The sequence below is a fragment of the Colias croceus genome, chromosome 2 (genome assembly GCF_905220415.1).
Source record: "Colias croceus chromosome 2, ilColCroc2.1".
Lineage (NCBI taxonomy): Eukaryota > Metazoa > Arthropoda > Insecta > Lepidoptera > Pieridae > Colias > Colias croceus.
The window spans coordinates 8,641,579-8,664,948 of record NC_059538.1 but is presented as its reverse complement, the minus strand read 5'-3'; the positions used below and the strand labels follow the sequence as shown (position 1 = coordinate 8,664,948).

The 23,370-nt window shown below is 33.3% G+C and overlaps 2 protein-coding genes across 2 annotated transcripts; one reads left to right on the top strand and one right to left on the bottom strand.

Annotated features, from left to right (window-relative positions):
* The first annotated feature begins 446 nt into the window (after positions 1-446).
* LOC123704041 (zinc finger MYM-type protein 1-like) lies at positions 447-17,577 on the top strand. Its single transcript, XM_045652299.1, has 3 exons — positions 447-452; positions 1,263-1,269; positions 15,453-17,577. The coding sequence occupies exon 3, from the start codon at positions 15,756-15,758 to the stop codon at positions 17,541-17,543; it is 1,788 nt and encodes a 595-aa protein (XP_045508255.1). The 5' UTR covers positions 447-452; positions 1,263-1,269; positions 15,453-15,755; the 3' UTR covers positions 17,544-17,577.
* On the bottom strand, positions 3,488-20,850 carry LOC123703929. The gene is made up of 6 exons (XM_045652132.1): positions 20,630-20,850; positions 18,629-19,905; positions 18,303-18,493; positions 6,748-6,881; positions 5,144-6,429; positions 3,488-3,708 (listed from the first exon to the last, which is right to left on the bottom strand). Exons 1-6 carry the CDS (start codon positions 20,807-20,809, stop codon positions 3,507-3,509), a joined length of 3,270 nt encoding a protein of 1,089 aa, XP_045508088.1. The 5' UTR covers positions 20,810-20,850; the 3' UTR covers positions 3,488-3,506.
* Between the last annotated feature and the right edge of the window lie 2,520 nt (positions 20,851-23,370).

The following is a 23,370-nucleotide window of genomic DNA, read 5'->3' as shown; positions in this document are numbered from 1 at the left end:
ATACAAAAGTAAAAAAACTGGAAGTAAATTCCTCACTATCTGCAGAGACGAAATTCATACCATAAAATCACTCCGTTGCGAAGTGAAAAAATATTGTTATGTTCAGGCTTATTTTTATGTGCGGCTTTTTTGCGGCGAGATGACTGCTGAGACTGCCGCGACTAATTTGTAGGTATAGCCTTGTGGTTAATATAATATATCAGTTTCTTATTTTCGTATTCATATTATTAATACCTATTACAATAAAAAAAAATTATTCTCATTCTTTATTCACCTGAAAAAGTTAGATATGTTATTCCGAATTTCCGAATATTGTAGCTACAAACTTGAATAGAAGTGAGTTTATTGATAACAATTAACAGAGCATTAAATATTACAAGAATGAAATAAATGTACCTAGGTAAATAGTAATTACGCCTCATAATCTAAAAAAAGCGTCTAATAACTATAATGTTAAGACGTAAATAGACATAAAAAGTATCTAATCTGTGATAAAAGTGCGGTCCATTTATGACACACTGAAAAAGCGAGAACTCGTAAAATCGATGAACATAAGCAATTTCCACCCACTAGTTTGCCAAAAGTTGCCATTTATACAAGTTTTAAATACGGTAAATAGATCAAGTTTTATAGCTAGCGAAGTACTCAATACGGTTGCCAAAACAAGGATTCAGCTGTTCCCAGTCCAAATATAAAGGCATAAATTTGCTTACGTGATATTCATATTCATGCATCAGAGTACCAACTACCGGCATGTGCCAAGTGTTGTAACTAAGTGTCTATGCTGCAATTTTTAACGCGAAATTCAAATTTATAGCGTGAAATGGCATGGAAAACCCCCGGTAAAGCACTCTCCATGACACTCACGGTGCAGGAAATTTGCAATAGATTTAAATGGCGGTGGAGTTTTACAGAAATATTCTGGCTATGAAACTTTCAGCAGACCTGTAACGTTGGATAGATGTACGTATTAAAGTAATTTGTGTATGTTCCGAAGTAGGCAGTTTGACCTTTGAAAATTCATATTTATTTAATAATTTATATTATGACACTTAATTTCTGTAAAACATACCTTTTTATATACCTGCTTATAAAGTAAAATACCTTATACATAGATAATTAATAGGTTATAACCTTGCATAACAAACAGTGTGACATAGCAATCTCAGCAAAAACAACATATTATCGGCAATCACTTTAATATCACGTTATAAAATAAAAAAGATAAGTATCGTGGAAGCGGCTTAGCCTTTTCATCCAAGTCTCAATATCTCTGCAATATAAAGCTTAGAGATAATTGCGTGTAGGTCGCTACAGAGTTAGGGTAAAACAATATTATTGTTGGATTGAGTTGCCTATCCGCTACTATGGACCTTACAATTTGTCCATTTTTAACCGACTTCAAAAAAAAGGAGGAGGTTATCAATTCGGCCGGTATATATATATTTTTTTTTTATGTATGTACACCGATTACTGCGAGGTTTCTGAACCGATTTACGTGATTCTTTTTTTGTTCGATGCGGAATGGTGTCGAATTGGTCCCATAAAAATTTTATTCGGATAGGCCCAGTAGTTTTTATTTTATGAGCATTTTTGTCTGTAGGTATATGTAAATTTTGCAAGTGCAAGTTTGAAGTCGGTTGTTTTTAACGCAGTTATCACTTGTATGTGAAAATAATAATAATCATTTTCGATAGTTTTTTGATTTTATTGCGAAATAATGCCTGTATAAATACTTATGTCAATAATAATGTAATAAATAGGTAGCTTTAATAGGAACTTCACTGTTTCTAACGATTAATCTGCCAAGATAATTTGTTCTACGAAGAAACAGTGACGATCTCAAATGTCTTCGCATTGTGTGCCTAGTTGATTAGTTGTTCCCGAGTAGGTAGGTATATAAAGTAAAAAACTTTTATATTTTAACAGTTTTCAATTCAGAAACAACAATTATTTGTTAATCCTTTGTTATAAGAGATTTTGATCGAATCCAATGTTTCCTTAAAACTAGAAACTTCCTAGATCCATTTCCGCGAATAACAATAGTACGGGCTTTGTTTCAAAATAAGTAAGACAAATTCGTTCAACTGCGATGTCAACCTATTTGAACAAACTTAGCGTTCTCAGAGGGCGCTTGGATTACGCGAACTGGCAAACTTTGATCAGATCCGAACGCTTGGATGGACCGGCACAATAAGTGCGTAAAATGTTGACTGAGCAAACAAATTTTAAGAAAACAAATATCTGTTTATATTGTAGCGTAATTGATTTTTATGTAGCGGCTGTAGGAGTATTATCCCTCACTCCACTGCTTTTCTCTTTTGTTGATTCTTCGAGATTCGTAATTTCCTTTAATAATTAAGATACCTATGTAATATTTACTCTAAAGTCTAAATTAAAAAGGAGAGTACCAATTAAATTATTATAAAATTAATTCCTTATACCAGAAACGGACTCTATTATTTATTTTTGTGTATCAAATCATAAGGTTTTCAAAGCGATCGCGTTTTATCTAAAAATATCATAAAAAATATGTAAAAAATGTACTTATTTACCTCACTCTACATAGTTACATACCTACACTTTATCTTACAAGAATGAAAAACGAATTTAGGTAAATGTTCCCATGTTCATACAAAAGTAAAATTGCAATTTAATTCTCTCAAAATAGTAACATAAGTAGGTTATAGAAAGGGGGCATTACCTATATCTGCTCCAGTGTCTAGCAAAGTGTGAATTCACGACACATCAGATACCAAGTGAGTCGTATTGGCTCACCGATGCGTTTATAGGACACTAGACGTGAATAAACAAGTAATACCCTTTCCGTTAATATTGTGTATGAAATATTATATTTCTTTCTCATATGGCTTCAGGGTAGGTGTACTTTACTTGATATTGCTGTTAAGTCGTAATCTCCATCATTTAAAACATTTTTTTTCTGTAATTTGTTGCTGAAAATTAGCATAATGTATGATTTTGTACCTTTGCTTTCTTGAATTCTTTTCACAAGTTTGAAATGCAGTTTTAGATGGATTTTGGTGATAGAAAACTACATGGTTTCGTTCTAAAATTGTTTACGTCAAGGATGGTGATGACTTTTTCTGATTGAGTTGAAATAAACTTTGAACACGTAATTTGTAACCAGTTTGTTACAAGGTAAGGTATAAAGTTAATATATTATTGTCAGTGATGACCTCGGTCTGACAATAATAATTACTTTACTATCTATAGTCTATACTAATATTATACCTAAAGCTGAAAAGTTTGTTTGTTTGTTTGAACGCGCTAATCTCGGGAACTACTGGTCCGATTTGAAAAATTCTTTCGGTGTTAGATAGCCCATTTATCGAGGAAGGTTATAGGCTATTTATCATCACGCTACCAACAGGAGTGGAGCCACGGGGGTGAAACCGCGCGGAGCAGCTAGTTAGAAATAAAATTATATATCCAAGTTTGATTTATATTTCTCCTTAACATTATTATTTTAAAGTTCAGTTATTAGTTTAAAGTTCTGTATGTCCTACAGGTGGTGAAGGCGGGGAAGCATAACGATAGTACTTGCTGTAAATCTCTTCCCATAATTGAGTGCGCTCTTTATGTAAAGGCCCTTTTAGTTCTAAGGGCAAATTGAGCACCATGTGCGGAGACCCATCGTTGTCTACTGGAGGCCAGGCTGGTAATTCCGATCCTTTGGGCACTGGTTCGCTGTAAAAGGGAACATTTATTTATACTTATGTTAATCTTCTTCTAGAAGTACTTTTGAAACGTCACAACGCTCGTCATCTTAGACATTATTAGACGCTTAGGTATACCCTTTCAGACTATGAAGAGGTCTATAATACGTAAACATTGCCGTGATGAAATTTTGTTCATGGATTTGCCTTTGCTCTCAGTCAAAGGACGTTTAGTTGATTGACTACAAATATATCTAGTTAAATATGTCTAGTTAACACGTTCACTGCGGCATGTCCAGTATCGGGCCATCAGCGACTACACCACAGTGCGGCGCCCAAAATCGCAGTTTTCACCGTGGTGCGGCGAGGTTTTTTATATGTTAATCAATGACTAGAAAAGAGACAAATATATTTTTGTGATCACAGTTTGAAGTAGGACTCAATTTCGTTTAAAAAACGTATGGCAAAATATTGGACACACGCATAGAAAAGAAACCGTTTCTTTTGTGTGCGGCATGTCAAATATTTTGCCATGCACAAGCACCTCATGCCGCACTGTATTGCGAGCGCGCCGCGTGTCATTCTCGCATAGTGATGTACCAGGACCGCACGCGTCGTTATCAAATTTTTAAATGACAATTATACCTTAGAGGCTTTAGTTTTTTACTTTCTTTTATTTCGTAGCATAAATTCAAAAATGTGATGACAGTTGTGAAAATAATATAAAACATTAAAACAAAAGTTACTGAACAAATTAAAACAAAAGTTACTGAATAATTTCCTGATAGTACTCTATCAAGTACCTTGTTTTATATGTGTTTTTTTTTGTATCGACGATCTCGTTATCTGTTAACAAACAGACTGAAATATACAAAATTGATTTATATCGATATCGATGTTTTATTTTACAGTGTTTCCCATCGCTATTACTGTAAACATGCCGTATAAACGCAGTGCGGGATGGCAAATAATTTTTCACAAAATCAGGGGTTTACATTTTCCCTCATATCTTTTAAACTATTGGGTCAAACTAAAAGCTATTTATGCGGTATATACAAGACTACATATACTATTATCTGAAAAAAAAATTGAAATATCTAGAAATTTCATGAAATTATTAACCTTCAAAGTCAGAAGGTGCGATGTGATAAAAATGGCTCATGACGCACAGTGGTGAACTTGCCGATGTGAAGTATGGAAGACATGCCGCAACAACGGTAAGTTTGGCATTTTAGGTGCCGCAGTGAACGTGTTAAAGCAACGACCAACGAGCGTTTAGCATTATTCAGATATCTGACCGGAAACTTTTTTTTTATTAATGTTACATTATATAATATTTTAATCCCTACTAGGTATAATAATAACCAATCATTTTTCTGTAATACTTAAAATTAATAAAATTAACTTTGTTATTAAACAAAAAAAATAAAATCGTAGGTACCTTACCCTGTAGTTATCTAACTTACCCTGTAGTTATGAAATTTGTCCAAATCTCTCGCATTATTTTTTTCATATCCTTAAAATCATTAGATATAGACAGTTCCGAATGGTACGTTATGTTTAGACCATCCATGACGGCATTTGTTTGAGCACAATGATCTGCGCCGCGAATGTTAGCGTAAGGGATAATAGGATCGTCGTCGTGAACAAAGGAATATTCATACAGATATATACTCCTATGCCCAGCTTCATAGTACAGTTTTATAGCTCTCATAGTTGGATACGCAAATATAACGTCGGTAAAGTAATTAATGTAATTAATTATTTGATCGCCATCAATCGGCTTATTTCCAAAATAAAACTCTTTGATCTTTTTCGCTATAGCCACTTTTTCGTTCATATTTTCAAATTGTAAATCATCTGGTAGAAACTTTGCAAAGTCTTCGGACATTTCTTTACGCCATTGGTCGAATACAGCAACACGATAGAGACCCTCCATCTTCGCAAATCCATATAGCATTGGTAGCTTTTTATAATTTCCACTTTTTATAAGATCTACTGGTTGATCTGTTAGGAAAGGTTCTTCGCTAGTTTTGCGTTCGATACATGGAGACAAGAGTAATGCAAAATCGTATCCACTAAAAAAATCGTTTCGACTAACTGAATTGAGCACATCATATGGAACAGTTTGGTAGAATTCCACTAAAGCGCCAAAATTGTTCACATCTGTAAAATTTAAAAATCTCGCGTACCTTTTCGCATTCGCAATAGGATCTAGTTGAACGGCAAATATTGCTGTACTCGATCCACTTTCTGGTATGACTTTATGGAAAAGACCTTGAGCACTTTTGGAAACCATCAATAAGTCTACAGATGCAGAACCTGCGCTATAGCCAGCTATTGTAACATCGTCAGGATTGCCGCCGAACCTCGCAATGTTTCTCTGGACCCACCTCAGAAGAGCTACTTGGTCTTTCATTCCAGCGTTTCCAGGTACGTCTTCAGTACCAAGGCATAAAAATCCATGAGCTCCAAGACGATAATTGAATGTAACTGCGATTAATTTCTTACTGCGAACTAGGTTTTTATACGTGGCTAAGTTTCCATGGCCCATGACGAATGCCCCTCCATGGACGTAGACCACAACTGGTAAATTTTTCTCGTCAGTGTCAGGTATGAAAACATTTGCAATCAGACAATTTTCTATTTGTTTTAATGAATCCGGGTATATTTCAAAATCTATCTGAGGACAAATTATTCCTTTGTCTGTAGCATCTAACGTTTCTAGCCATATTGGTGCTGGGAGAGGTGCCTAAGGAAATAAAGCATAATAAAATTATTTGTTTACTTCGCAAATGTCTTATTAAGAAGCGTATTAAAAATTTCATGTGTAGTAATTAGGTATTACATAAAATTAACAAAAGAAAAACGTTAAAAAAATTGACAAAAATAACACACTTAATTCAACCGTATTTATTAATTAGTTATTTACCTGATGTTGAGATGAATCGTAATAAATCAAATCTACATATTATATCAAATTTAAATCAATAACAACATAAAAGCATAATGATCTCATTCATGCCTAACTCTGACCTTAGACCACAATCAAAGATTTAAGAATACTCGCCTTGAATCTATTTCTTCCGGTGGGGGCCGTGGCGTACGGTATCCCGTGAAACGAATATAATCCCCCCTCGGGGTCCAAATGGCCTCGTACTTTCCCTTGTTCCAGTTTAATTATTTTCTTGTCACTGTCCTCGCCTATAACATAAGCACACAAGCACATAACAAAAAACAATTCTGTCCACATGATGTAACACGCACACAGTTCCGCTTATAAGTATTTAAGTTACGTATTGATTGTAATATTTAATTTGTATAATTAATATTATCAAATTTATTAAAAAAAATAACAGATAAGAAGTAAATTTATCTGATAACTTTCATGCCAATGCAGTCGTCTGCTGGAACGATAACCAAATATTTTTATGAAATCATAATTTCAAAAATTGATCATATAAAAACAAGCATGATCAAATTAATTCAATTTTTCTTCGTATTTAAAACTCTTTCATAATAATTGATTCTAATAAAAGTAGAAGTAGAGAGTTGAATTGCTATAGAATTTAAAATTATTTAAGATGCGAATCGAATAGCAACAAACTTATTTAGAATATGTTATAACTATTATTATAACTCTACTTAATTTTATCTGATGTAAGTACTTTTTAAATGAATACCTACTCATCAAATAGTTAACATATAAGGTATAAGGAGCACTTGAAATATTGATTAGATAGATAAAATAGAAAAACTCTATTACTGTTGTTCGTAAACAATTGAACAATATTCATGTGTAATGTGGACAAATTATTGTAAACATCATCGTAAGAAGCAATGTACATTAATAATATATTATTAAAAATGGATCTACTGTAAGTTGTAACTAGGTAGCTACCAACTATTAACAGACAATAAAGATTATTTCACTCTATAGACCTTCGTTATTTTAGATAGGTACACAATAATAGAACATGATATATTATTATAAAAACAAAAAACCCAACTGCAAATTTTTCTATAAGATACTTTTGGCGCCATTTTTTTCTGTCGCAGACGGGTAAAAATAAATGGACATTCATAATTTTGAAGGAAGTTTGAAGGTTAGTAAAATACAAGCATGTTATTTCAGCACTGTATTGTATTTATCACTAGCTGTTGCCCGCGACCTCGTACGCGATTACCTACGTCGTTTTTCGTCATTCGTCCTTTAAAAAAAATACGTTTTGAATGTTCTTAATTATTGTCTATTATAAAATTTAACTACATTAAAATTGAACACTCTGATAAGAAAATCTTAAAATCTGAAGAAAACATGAATGAATGTGATTTAAATTCTACATTACTTAATCTTTCATTATACAAACTTATTAATCGAATATTCGCGTTCCTACTCTAGTCATTGCTTATGCTCATGTTCATCTTCAAGAGATCGAATAATATTATGATGCACCCTATCATTTGTCAAACGGTCTAATTATTGATTAAAGTTTCGTGATCAGTAGTGAGACGTATTTCCCTCTCAGTGAGGGTTTCGGTCTCACGGGATAGTACAATTATATGCCGTTTGCGATCAGCTGTGAGACGTCATACCCTCTCAGTGAAGGTTTCGGTCTCACGGGATAGTAGGGGAGACCGGGTTTGGTTGTCTCACGGGTTGGTTGTCACAGCGGTCTTAACACAAAACTGAACCACAGACTGAACTGTCGAATAAGTCTGTTGAACAGCGTGGCAAGAGCGATACAGTGACAACGCTGTCCCCACTTCGCGTCAGAACTCAGACCGCCCCGATCTGCCGTGAGGGCCTCACATGTGTTTATTGTTTTCGCACAGATTTTTGATGATATGAGGACCGAATATGCTCCTCATAACATCACTTTTTGTGAACGAAACGACAGCGTGGTTTAATTCAATGCCAACACCATTAGAAAAAAGGAAATATTTTTAATTGTGAAAAAATATTATGATTTACACTATTAACACTATTTTAACATAAAATATAAGTCTGTGAGTGTGTAAAAATAAATCCAGCTAATTACACATCAAACTTATGTTTATAATTAGGTATACGACATGAAAATATATTAATTACCAAGCAATAATAATACAGATAAATACTGAACATAAGATATGTACTTAGTATTAGTTAAAATATACTTTGAATAGGTACTTTGACTGTCAGTCAAAGTTTATTTTTACTAACAACATGTAAATGAAGAAGAAATAATAATTACCAACGAACTAACCTTTTCTATATAATAACACGGCACATTTTTCAAATTATCTTGCTCAACTCTGCTCAAAAATTTGAGGGTTTTGTTGGAACTTTAATGTGTCAAAACTATGATATATCTAAACTACGATACAACTTGCATGCGGAAATGCTCATTACAATTGTGAATCTAAAGAATAACTAACAACATACTATTCAATTTTATTGAGCTGATGAATATCTTTTGCCTGGAAGAGATCACCGTCGCCTAATAATTAATATACTGTGTTTTAATTTATTTTATCTAACTACTAAATTTTAATAAATAAGTTGTTTTTGTTATTTTTATCTAAAAATGAGCTTGAGCTTATACAATATACATAATTGGCAAAAGTATACATTATTTTTTTTATAATTTCAGGACCGCAACTTAAATGGGGCGCTCGGAAAATATGCCTATGGGTTATTAATAGAGAAATGATACACAACAAAGTTATGTTGGATCCATTTTTATACATGTACAGTTGTGAGTGCAAAATTTACGTTTCATTTGGCAATAACATTTTTTTAGGTACTAAAACGTAGTAGTTTGATATGTGGTTGGCTGCCCCTCCTCTCCTTCCTGAAAAATATCCTCCAAAATTTCCCGAGATACTTCCAATGATTGAACCATTAATGGACGTTGGACATTAACTTCAGTCAAAAATTGACGAAGCGGATGATTACTAATTTCCACTTAATCCTCGCTGCCACTATCTTTATCATCAAATCATCAATTTTCAAGTGGTGTTGTAAAATTGTCAGGAGAAATCGTCTTCCAAAGGTTCTACTGTTCCCAATGCACCTCAAAATCTTGTAAAAGTCATAAAAGAATTCATCATTTTATTATTTCATTCTAAAAGTGTAATATAATACCAACAAAAAACATGAATTGCTATCATTATAAAAAATAAATACCTATAAGTAACAACTTACCTTTTGTGGGAACGCATGATGGTGAAAATTCACGAAACACGAAGATTGCATTTATATTTTTGGTTTTATGGCAGTCAATTGCTTTATAAATATCACTACTTATGTACTTATAAAAAAGTCGCTTTCTCTGTCCCTATGTCCCTTTGTATGCTTAAATCTTTAAAACTACGCAACGGATTTTGATGCGGTTTTTTTAATAGATAGACTGATTCAAGAGGAAAGTTTTAGTATATAATTTATTAGGTTTTAGACAAAGCGGACGAAGCCGCTAAGCTAGTAAATTTATAAAACACGAAGATTTTTAAAATTGTAACTGAACACAATCAATATTAGATATGTAGATAATATATTGGTGTCTAGTTTTACTTAAAATAACATCTACCGTCACTTTAAAAAATGTAGTATATTTATTATTTACACGAAATATACCTTATAGGGAAGGGAAAATATGGGTTAAACAGTTAAATAAATAACATGATTTATATTTAAATTATTAATTTTCAACAGTGCATTCAGTTTAATCAGTAGTGTTAGGGCCGATTTTTCAGTGCTTGGATAAAACTTATTCGTCGAATATTGTATAAAACTACCATTTTAAAAACGTATTCTAATTGCCCGTATTTGACAGTTTACGTGACATTTTAATATTATCGTGTAATACTTTATTGGACGGATAAGTTTTATCCAAGGATTGAAAAATCGGCCCAAGTCATTTAAATTGATTTGATTTTTACGAAATCTCATAGATGGCTCTGTTTCAAAATTGTCTTTATACTACTAACAATTAACATTCATTAAAATATTATGTTTCTCTTCCGAAATTGCATAAATGACGTAGTTTCTATAGTGTAAAGGTAGATAATAGCATGGCTTACTCAAAAACAAAATTTAAACTTGCATAGTTAGATTAAAGGTACCTAAGATGTCACAGAATGCGTAAGAAAATAAAGGTTCATAGCTCCTCCCCCGAAGAAAACTTACCTTTTCTATGATACAATATAACCTGGCATATTTTTTAAATTATCTTGCTCAAATCTGCTTAAGATTATGAGGGTTTAGTTGGAACTTGCAATTGTCAAAACTAAGTGTTACATTAAAATTTTTATGCAAAAAATGCATACAAATACCTAACTAACAACCACAGACATCGAGCTGATTACCTTTTGCCCCGGTTGCCTAGAAGAAATTATTGCTTAGTGAAATTAGGTGGCCTAATCTGTAATACTGTAGTTTTGTAAAAGAGTTACATAAATAAAAAATATTTAAATATCATTTTCCATTATGTGTGTGTAATTGTGTATATTTATTTGATTTTAATGAAATCTCATAGATGGCGCTGTTTCAAATTTTTCGTTATACTGCTAAGATTCATTCTCTGCCAAAATTACATAAATGTCGTAGTTTTTATAGTGTAAAGCTAGAAAATAGCATGGCTTATTTAAACATGAGCCTTTAGTTTGTACGTTATCGTAGTATAGAATAGAGAATACGTAAGAAAAGTAAAGGTTCCCAGCTCCTCCCCCGTAGGTGATAGCTTGATAATATTATGTATTATGTAGCCTATAGCCTGACCCGACGGCCGACCTCTTAGTAATATGGTAATATTCATGCAAATTTGAAGTCAATCTATACAGTACTTTTCGAGATTAGCCCGGAAATATATACAGACAAACAGACAAACATTATAAAACCTATGTTTTTGGGTTCTGTATCGATAATAGATCACGGCCCAAGTATTCTTTTAAAAAAAATACTCAATGTACAGTTTTGACTTTCCTATTACGATATTATTATATGTATAGATAATTGGCACTTAAAATATATGAATGGTAAGCAATATCTTAACAAGCTGTACAAATAAATATAATTATTTAGGTAAATATCTGTTTGTTATACCAAAACGAAATGTTTTCTTAAATGCATCATATATACGTACATATACCTAGTTATGCGCGATACATACTTACCTGATATTATGATATTTTTAAATTAACTGCTTAATTAAGAGCCTAGATTCATTATTATATTTAGTATTATAACATAGTATTATATTTAGGTAATTACCTGAGGTATATTATCTGTGCTAATTGCTAATTGATATATTTTAGCCAATTATTAAGGCCAATTATTCAAACAGGTTCTTTCACAAAATAAATAAAAACAATTTAAAAGCAGAGAGAGTTGAGTTACTAATTTTAGCTAGGTATATAAATAATGTATTATGATTTCAATGTGTTATAAACAATAGAATAGGATTAATTACAACCGCTGTGGTTTTGTTCATGTTGGTTACATGAAACAAGGAATGTCTGTCTGTAATATTGTATACCTAATGATAGTCATATATTATATTTAGAATACAAGGAAGCGATAATAATATATCTAATATTTTCTATGGAAATCTAAGCATCGTCTATAAACTTTAATAAATTATGATACTTACCTAATTCATAAAACAAAACTGTCAAAAATAATTGTATAGGTACCTAGGTTTGGAACCGAAACGATTTGGTTAGTCACATTCATTTTAACTTATAAGGATAACAGGAAAATACAGTTAACAGGAATACTCACATACTAATATGTTGTTTATTATTTATTGTTGTTGTTTTTTGAAGTGAAACTTCTTTAGTCGCATTGAGAGTTTTCAAAGTCGCGTCATGGCAATACCGTCCGCGTCGCGATGTCGGCACACACGCTCGTTTTTGTTAAATAAAACAATAAATATAAACAGCTTAAATACGGCTTAAATATTATAAACTGTAAAGTTAAATTTGTTACTAGTTAACTTTATAATTTAATTACTTTGCAGGTAGGTACCCAAAACTATTTCTCTACGTAAGTAAATATTTTTCACTTTTTTGTTTGATAAAGTTCACCGGTAGGTAGTAACTTAATTCATTTTTATAATAATAAATGACTTTTATTCTATGATATAGGTTTCAGAATTAGATACTCAATGTAAATACAACCTATTAATTGCGTATAAATATACGCAATTAGTAGGTAGCTGAGGCGGCTCCCCCGGAGCCGAGCGCTGGTCCAGTGAACACCCATAAATAATTATAATAAAATCATACTCCTTAATTTCATTATTAATATTTATTAGGCACTACCTATTTAAAATCAATCGTAAAAAACTACAGTCAATACCAATGAATATACCTATCCATCATTCCGTTTCCGTCATCCGATACACGTTATAAATAGGTACTGTATTATGTAATCGCGCGAAGCGGAGCGCTCACGATTGCGCACCAATGAATAAAGATAGTACATTTCGAAATCCAATAGGAGTGAAAGAGAAAATTTGCCAGCGCGTGAAACAAAAGATCATGTTGATGAAGAGCGCCGCGCCGCGGCCGCGGCGCCGCGCGCATCGTTGCCGGTTCGTTTTTACCACAGATCTAGAACCACTAGATTCCGAACATGCGTGGCCACCTCAGTGCATTTCGCTCTTTAATAATTTTTTAATAATTTATTCATAACCATGGATACAAGTCCTTCAGTCGCAATCTTAAAGTAATTTATATTTCATTATAATATAAAACATACATTATACAAAAATTAAATAATTATAATAAGATACAGAACTAACATTAATATTTTAAATTATTTACTAAGTTTACAATACAATTATACATATTATATATTCGATCGTTTTTCAAAACAATATTAGAAATTCAATTTTTTCTACAGTATTAACAATGTAATTATATAACGGAATGAAATAATCTTTGTTAGTTAATAAATCTTCGACCCGGCCGCGGCGGGGAACACTAATTGAATGTCCTTGGGCGATGTCACTTAATTCACTGACAAGTGTCAATCTTTGAATACCAAACGTTCGACACTGCATTTCGCTCTATCTTCGAGTGTTGCCATTTTATAAACTTTCCTGCATTTTAGGGAAAATTTTCAATAAAAATACGTCCTCAAATTCACTCTTACATTAATTATTTATTACAATTCAGTGTAATAAATAAATAATGTTAGGTGAATTTGAGGACGTATTTTTAATGAAAATTTACCTTTGTAGTTTTTATTTTTTTTATAAAATATTTTTTGTGTCAAGGCCATTATATTAATTATTTTAATACCAATATATTGGTATCAAAGTATAACATTAATATACATATAAAGCAAATAATTAGAAATAAAAATACTTCAATATATTAAATTTGAAACTATGGCATCAAAACAACTCTGCTTTTAGAAATAAAAACATGTTTTAAAGAGAAATGCTAACAATAATTAATGGCAAATAAAATGGAATTAATGCTTAATTTACTCCGGTTATAAATTTTTATCCATTATTAAGTATGTATTACCAAATAACTTGTTATTTTTATTAAGATGTATTTTTTAGTACAAACCAGTTTTCGAGTTTTAGCACCTGGGGACACATTTTAATCATTTGATTTCTGTCTATTCCTTTTAACTCCTCTATAGCTCGTTGATGGTATTGGAATTTGGATCATCATTTTGTGTTGCCATTCATTCAAACTAAAAAAATATAAATTCTTAGATCTATATTTTACTTTTATTTTACTAGAGAGTTAATATAAAAAGCAATTTAATATGTAACAAAGTTTAATAAACGCATATGAAAATAATGTATCTTAGGGTTATAGGAAAATCTAACAATGGAATTTGATTATGATTTAAAATCAACTTCTTAAAATGTAGATAAGTAATTACATTCATGCTTATTGTTGGCGTAGCATTTGACTCAAGGAGAGATAATTTAGGTTTGCAAACAAAAAAATTGCGTTAAAATTCTTTGAACATATTCTCGCTTTTTAGATGGTACCCAATTTTACCGACTAGCATCAATCCATATTTTACGAATGCCAGAATATGTTGGAAAACTATGGGACAAACATTTTTTTGCAATTTTGTGGACTTTTTTTCCCATTTGCAGGCAACATTGTGATTGAGGTTATCTTACACTTAAAAGCTAAAATTACCACGAAATATTAACAATAGGAATGATCAGTTGATAGGAAACAGTCAATTATAATGATTCTGATATTATGTATCTTTATTTAATTGTTTACTTACGAATGAAATGAAATTCCATCTGCGTTTGTTTCCGTGCGGCTGTTATAGCCTAATACGCTGCAACCACCCATAATTATAAACACTCAGTACACGTAGTACATTCAGAACACTTTTATAATTAACTTCCAAATGTATTTATCACCAAAAAGAACAGTAGACACAAGAAAACTAATTAAATATCAGATTTGCTTTGTTTGTTTGGCCCAGCTTTGACAGTAGGCCATCAAAAAAGTGGCCACGCAGATAAGGACAAAAAAAAACGTATCTACATCCCCTTCACTCACATAATGTAAGCGTAGCTATCTATCTCTTTTCACCATAGCATTGCAAATCTATGTTGTACTAGATCTGTGCGCGCGACGTTGCCAGTTGCCACTCCTATATTATAAACAAACACTCGAGTCAACTTGAATGCACGCGTGCGAATGCAAATTCGGAAATTTTCTAATTAAAATCATAAGATACGTGTTGAAATAGCCTGTAGTTATCAGTATTACTTACTTGTGAGTGTTAAAATGGACAATTATAATGTGGCGTTCATTAAAAAGTGTGTTAAAACGTTACAAATTCGGCTTGAATTGAAAGCTAAGGGACCTCCACGGCCTGAACTTGACCTTACAAAAAAATGTACGACAAAAACGAAAACATATACGCGTGTGTTTAAATCCGAACAATATGTGAAAACACCGTGGTTGTGTGGTTGTGATGAAAGCAACAAACTATTTTGTTTCCCGTGTCTTTTATTTGAAGCGGGCGCGGCCGGTGGAGGTGGGAGTGCTTGGACTGAAACGGGTGTTGACGACCTAGCTCATCTTTCAATCAAGATGAAAAAACATTCAGAATCTCGGAACCATTTGTTGAATGAACTGGAGTTGGCGTCTATCGGACGACAAGACATTCGTAAAGCACTAGATTCCGCGTACCGAGAGTCAATACGCGAGTTCAATGACCGTGTCGATGAAAACAGACATATTTTACGAAGGTTAATAGATTGTGTCCTATTTTGTGGTGCATTTCAATTTGCTTTAAGGGGGCATGATGAGTCTTCGGAATCCCTGAATCCCGGAATCTATAGAGGGTTGGTAGATTTTGTAACCGATATTGATTTAGCCATGAAGCAACATTTAACCAACAAATCCGTCTTTAAAGGTACGTCAAAATCAATTCAAAACGATATTTTAGACGCGATTTACGAGGTTTGCATATGTGAAATACAACAACAAATTAAAAAATCAAACTTTGTTGCCATTCAGGCAGATGAGACTACCGATTGTTCTACAATTCAACAGTTAGTGTTCATTGTGAGATATGTACATGATGGTAAAATATATGAGAGATTTATAAAATATTTGCAACCTAAAGGGCACACGGCAGACATATTAGCGGCAGAAATACTGAATGAGCTGGATTCGTTAAATATCGATAAAAATAAATTAATTGGTCAATGTTACGACGGAGCTTCAGTTATGAGTGGAAATTCAAATGGTGTGCAGAAAATCGTAAGAGATATGTACCCATATGCATATTATGTGCACTGTTATGCACACCAACTCAATCTGATATTAGAAAGGGGGGCATCGATTAATAATACGATAAGAAGTTTTTTTTGCAACCTACACGCGTTTCCGTCGTTTTTTACGCGTTCGCCGAAACGATCGGAATTTCTAAAAGAAATCGTGAACCGCAGGATACCAGCCGCCCCACAGACTAGATGGAATTATAATACACGGACAATGATAATTATAAATGACAACGTAGAGCCCCTGAAAGAGTGCATGCAAGCCATCATGGATTTGCCAAACAGTGATTCGAATACATTTAACCAAGCTCAATCGCTCCTATCATACTTAAATAATGACGACTTCCTGTATTGGCTTGATTTCTTCGCAACACTGATGCCTCATTGTGAAACTCTGTTTAATTTTTTACAGACCCGATATATTGACTCTACAAAAGTTACTAACGAAGTCAGCCGATTTGAAAAAACAGTAAGCGAGTTAAGTAACGCAGCGCCGCGGCCGCCGACTCCGCCAACGAAAAAACGCCGACCGAATAATGTCAGTCATTCGGCAATGCGTAAAGAAATATGTGACGTAGTTAGGATGCAAATAAAAGAAAGATGTATGTACACTGACCATCTTTTGGCGTCAAAACTTTTTTTTACGGACAATTTCGAAAACTACAACCAAAACTTTCCGGAAGAAGATTTCAAAAAAGTGGTTAAGACATATGATTTTTTAGAAAACTCAAAACTTAAAAACGAGCTGGTGGTTATTTACAGCAGGGAAGATTTCCATAACGCTGATGGTGCGATAGCTTTACTGCAATACTTCATAGAGTTCAACCTGGAGTCAGTTTTTGTCGAAAGTATTAAATTATTAAAATTAATTTGTACAATACCGATGACCTCGGTCGAAAGTGAGCGCTGCTTTTCCACCTTAAATAAAGTGAAAACTTTTACGCGTAATAGCATGACACAGGACCGTTTAAATGCATTGTGCATGATATCAATAGAAAAACGACTGATTAATCAGATATCTGATTTTCACAAAAAAGTTATAGATATTTTTGCACACCAAAAAAATAGACGTATGCATTTCCTTTATAAGTAATTTTTTAATAAATTGTACTGCTTTACACCATGTATTTTCAATGTTTTATTTCAAGTGAACACCCATAAAATTTTGTCACGAGCCACCTTCGATTAGTAGGTACATAAAAGATTAATAATTCTCCATAATATGAAATGCGCTAAGCGAAGTGTGTTCCTTCTCTAATTAGATAATAATACCGAATAAATAACCTCTACTTGGTACTACTACTTGGTGGTCCAAGGTCAAGAGAACATGCATATATTATATATAAAAATGAATCGTGAAATGTGTTGGTAAGCGCATAACTCGAGAACGGCTGAACCGATTTCGATAATTCTTTTTTTATTATATTCCTTGAAGTACGAGGATGGTTCTTATGTAGAGAAAACGTGAATATGTACCACGGGCGAAGCCGGGGCGGACCGCTAGTATATAATATATATAGAAATATTATCCTATTATATTCAAGCCATTATTATATCATCAATCATTTGGAGTCACATTTTTTAAATAATAATTACTCTTCAAAACGATATGTCCGTCCGTCCGTGCATTCTTAAATTTTTACTGCGCAACAAATTTTGATGAGTTTTTTTTAATAGATAAAGTGGTTCTTGAGGCAGGTTATAGTATGTAATTTGTTAAGTTTTCTACAAAGCGAGTGAAGCCGCGGGCGAGAAGCTACTATAATCTATAAAAAAGCATAATATTGTATAGGATTAAATATAATGGTTAACCATATACCCGTTTTATTTAATTATTATTATAGTTCTATACGCTTTAGAGGTGGGATCGGCGGTGGTGATGGATGACGGTAGTGTTTGTCGTAGATCTCGTCCAAAAACGCAGTTCGTTCCTTTAACAACGAGCCTCCGAGCTTCAGAGGCTTATCAATGATCATGTGTGGAGAACAGCCCTCGCCCACTGGCGGCCAGGCTGGGTAATCTGATCCTTCGGGTACAGGCCTCCTGTAACATTGGTTATAAAATATGTAAATAAAAACAATATTGGATGTACCTATAGTGAGAAGAAGTCAATTAACTACATAAAGTATTTCCTGATTAAAAGAGAGTTTTTGTGATAAATAAGGATATAATACGCACCCAGTTTTGACAAAATTGAACCAAAGGTCTCTCAGTAATTTCTTCATTTCCTTCAGTTCGTTATTTACGAGACTCTCATCACTATGTGTTAAATTTCCATCAGCTATAGCGCCAGATTGCATGCAATGTGCGGCTCCGCGGACATTCGTATGCGAAACCGGTGGCGTGTCGTCGTGTACGAACGAATATTCATACAGATAAATTTCATTATTACCCGCTTCCACGTGAAGTTTCACAGACCTCAGAGTGGCGTAAGCAAAAAATATATCAGAGAAATAATCAATATAGTTCAGGATTTTTTCATCATTAATAGGACCATCACCAAAGTAGAATTTTCTAATTGTATTAGCTACTTCTTCTTTTTCTGCATCGTCAGCAAATTGCAGATCAGTTGGTAAGAAATCGGAAAACTTGTTGGACATTTTATCTTTCCATTCTTCAAATAGAGGTTCATTCATTAAACCTTCCATGTTTGCAAATCCATAGAGCATGGGTAACTTCACATAGTCTCCATTTTTCAGTATGTTTACTGGAGAATCAGTAAGAAACTCTTCTCCCTCTGTGTCTCGTTCAACGCACGGGCTGAATAGAAACGTCGCATCAGTTCTGCCTATAGGTAGTACAGAATACAATATTTCATGTGAAATGGTTTTATAAAACTCTTCGAGAGCATAAAAATCGTCAACATTCGTAAAGTTAAGACTTCTAGCGTATTCTTTAGCAACCGCAATGGGATCTGTTTGAACACTCCAAGCCGCCGTATTGGCGCCACTTTCCGGAATGACTTTCGTAAATAATCCTTTAGTCATTTTAGATAGCATAAGTAAGTCAACTGACGAGGAACCAGCGCTGTAGCCGGCGATCGTTACATCTTCGGGATTGCCTCCAAAATTCTTTATATTTTTCTGGACCCAGCGCAACAAAGCAACTTGGTCTTTCATACCAGCATTGCCAGGAATATCCTCTGTACCCAAGCATAGGAAGCCATGAGCTCCAATGCGATAGTTAAACGTAACAACGATTACTTCTTTCGTTTTGACTAAATTATTATAGGTAGCTAAATTTCCGAAGCCGATAACATAACCTCCACCATGAACGTATACAACAACTGGAAGACTCTTTGTAGTGGTATCTGGTACGTATATATTAGCAATCAGACAATTTTCAGTTATCAGGAGAGAACGCTTGTATAAAACAGCAAAATCCATTTGTGGACAAGCTATATCTTTGGTCGCAGCATCAAAAATACCAGTCCGCTTTATTGCTGGTAATGGAGCCTAAAAAAATATTTAATACATCAGATTACATTTCGTTCAAATGATATTTTTATAACCAAGTTATCGTGATCGATTGAAAAAATAATTTATAAAATTGATTGAATGAGTTTTGATTAATTTAATTACCCCGGCTTCGCCCCTTGTTTACGATTTCTCTCTATAAAAACCATATTCGTACTTCAAGGAATATAATAATAAAAGAATTTGCGAAATCGGTTCAGCCGTTCAAATTAAAACAATATCTAGACACAAAATGACAATAAAAACGTAGGTAAGTATGTCTCTTTCAAAATAAGGGGACTTCCTTTCAACGAAGCGGAGTAAAATTGGTTTGCAAGATCAAATTTTTCATGTAAGTATTTGCAATTAGAAAAAATAATCAATACACTACTAGATATTGCCTAAAAAGTGTGCTAATTTGTTACACAACCACGTGTATTTTGCTCGATCATATAAAATCGTAAAAATCGAAAACGAATTATTTAATAATTAAATTTCTGATTTTGCAAATACATAATTTTATATAAAGATATGTATTTTGTATGCTATGTATGATATGTATGCTAAATTTTGGTTTTCAACTGAAGCCCTGTAATTATTAAATACATATTATATCTCAGAACTTAACGTTGCCACGAGATTTCTTGACAAGCCGACGCTAGGAGTGACTCGCGCAAACGGCGCGTTGAAATACCTCGCCAGTGCATGAAGATTTGTCACTTACCTTGAACCTCTGCCGGCCAGTGGGAGCTTTTGCGTAAGGTACACCATAAAAAGCAAAAATCCCAACATCAGAATCTTTGTATCCCCTCACAGGACCCTGCTCAGTATCCACAATACGCGACTCGAGGCCATGGCTTATTGAAACAGCCGCAAAAAATAAAGTAATTAAATATCTCCACATTACAACGGTCAACGCCACACGCTCCGGGCTCTGATGCAATACTGACAATATTAATACAAACTACCTACACTAAAAAGTAAAGAAAACCAATTACCCAATAACGTCCTTATCAAATTGAAGAGTCCATGATTTTCACAAGGTCTTGTTAAGCATATCAGGCAATCAGAATAATCATAATCGTACTTAGATAAAATTGGCTTACCAAGGAATCGGAAATGAAATCATTATAATATCTGATAATTAATTAGAAGTAATCTTTATTAAGATAATTATTGTTTTAGTAAGTTTTTGATTAAAATCAAAATAATTTTATAATCCGTTATGATAATGAAAGAGCCAAAAAGTAATAGTTTTACAAAGTTATTTATTTGTGAGGGAAATCCCATGAGATCTCATGTTGGTAGATATTAAAAATAAAACAATATGGCAAGGAAACTAAAATATATTATTGAGACTAAATTGATCCCTGAGTGATGGCAGCTGTTGCTATCTTAATATAAAATATAAATCTCGTGTCACAATGTTTGTCCTCAATGGACTCCTAAACCACTTAACCGATTATAATAAAATTCGCACACCATGTGCAGTTCGATCCAACTTGAGAGATAGGATAGTTTAAATCTCAAATCGTTGAGAAAGCGGGCGAAACCGCGGGCGGTAAGCTATAGTACAATTATATAACAATATAATAAATCTGTAGAAGGGTCAATTCTGTACATTGAAAATATTGAAAAAATAAATACCCGGGGGTGTTACTGGATCGATACCAAACCCAAATATGTGATTAACAAAATTTTTGTCTGTCTGTCTGTCTGTCTGTCTGTCTGTATGTGAAGGCATCACGTGAAAACTAACGGTTCGATTTCGATGAAACTTGGTATAATTATACCTTATTATCCTGGGCGTAAAATAGGATACTTTTTATCCTGGAAAAATACGTAGAAAAAAATTAATCTTAATTTTTCAATTTTATCCATAGACGTTGTTCTGTAGAACCACGAACTCACGTTGCGTATTATTATAGGCCTGGCTGTATTTGGGTCCAATAGATATTTATAAATAAGATAAGTACTAATATAATAAGATGTCATTGTCAGAGTTACTCAAAATGGAGAAATAAACCATCCACGCGAAGACCGACATCCGCGCGGACGGAGTCGCGGGCGCAAGCTAGTATAACAATATATTATGGCAGGGGCTTAATACTAAGTGCTTAGTGCTTGGCACCGAATTCAAACCTATTTAATAAATAGCACATCTAAAATACCTAATAATATGTACTTAGTAATGAATAATATCAAATGTTTTTTCTCGTTATTTTTATTTAATACTTTTTAGTGTAAGTAGGTAGGTATTCTCAACACGAATCAAACGAGCCCAAACTCGATAGAGTTGAGTTACTGAGTTCCTATGACCACCTTCCGATTCCATCATCAAATCAGCTCTATGTCATGATAATGTTTCATCGCTATCCGATTTATATACGTATACAAAATTTCAGCTCAATCGGTTACCGGGAAGTGAATCAAACTACATTATCTACATCTATGACATCTATAATATTATATACTAGCTTACCGCCCGCGGCTTCGCCCGTTTTGTCTAAAACCTAATAAATTATATACTAAAACCTTCCTCTGGAGTCACTCCATCTATTAAAAAAAACCGGATCAAAATCCGTTGCGTAGTTTTAAAGATTTAAGCATACAAAGGGACAGAAAAAGCGGCTTTGTTTTAAATACTATGTAGTGATACTACATTATCTAATTACTTGCTGCATTTCAATTAAGTCATCGAGATCAGACAAAAATGCTCATAAAATAAAAACTAGCGGGCCTATCCGCATAAAAAATTTATGGGACCAATTCCACACTATTCCGCATCAAACAAAAAAAGAATCACGTAAATCGGTTCAGAAACCTCGGAGTAATCGGTGTACACTGTACATAGATACATAAAAAAATATCGGCCGACCGCCGAATTGATAACCTCCTCCTATTTTTGAAATCGGTTAAAAAATTATCCACGCAGAGGTTGATAACGTCATGATGAGCAAAATGTTTTCAATCAATTAAAAGCTACTTTATTTATATATCAAGTTCTATCATCAAAGATATTATAAATTATAATGATGATAAGACTGCCCAAGTGCCCAGTGCTTACCAGGTGCTTATCAAATTATCTGTGATATTAGTCACATCCATTCATGATTCATCCACGCTTAGATTGTCATTTTCTGTTTTGCTTCATTAGGACTTTTTCACCTAAGCCAATGAACAAATTTCGATGAGATTTTGTATAATGATCATTATTATTTATGTGAGATACAAAGATAGATACAAATTTCTTGTTTGGCACAAAAATTCGGTAGAAGAAATTATATTATAAGTTAATCCATACTAATATTATAAATGCGAAAGTAACTCTGTCTGTCTGTCTGTCTGTTACTCAATCACGCCTTAACTACTGAACCAATTTGCATGAAATTTGGTATAGAGATATTTTGATACCCGAGAAAGGACATAGGATAGGTTTTATCCCGGAAATCCTACGGGAACGGG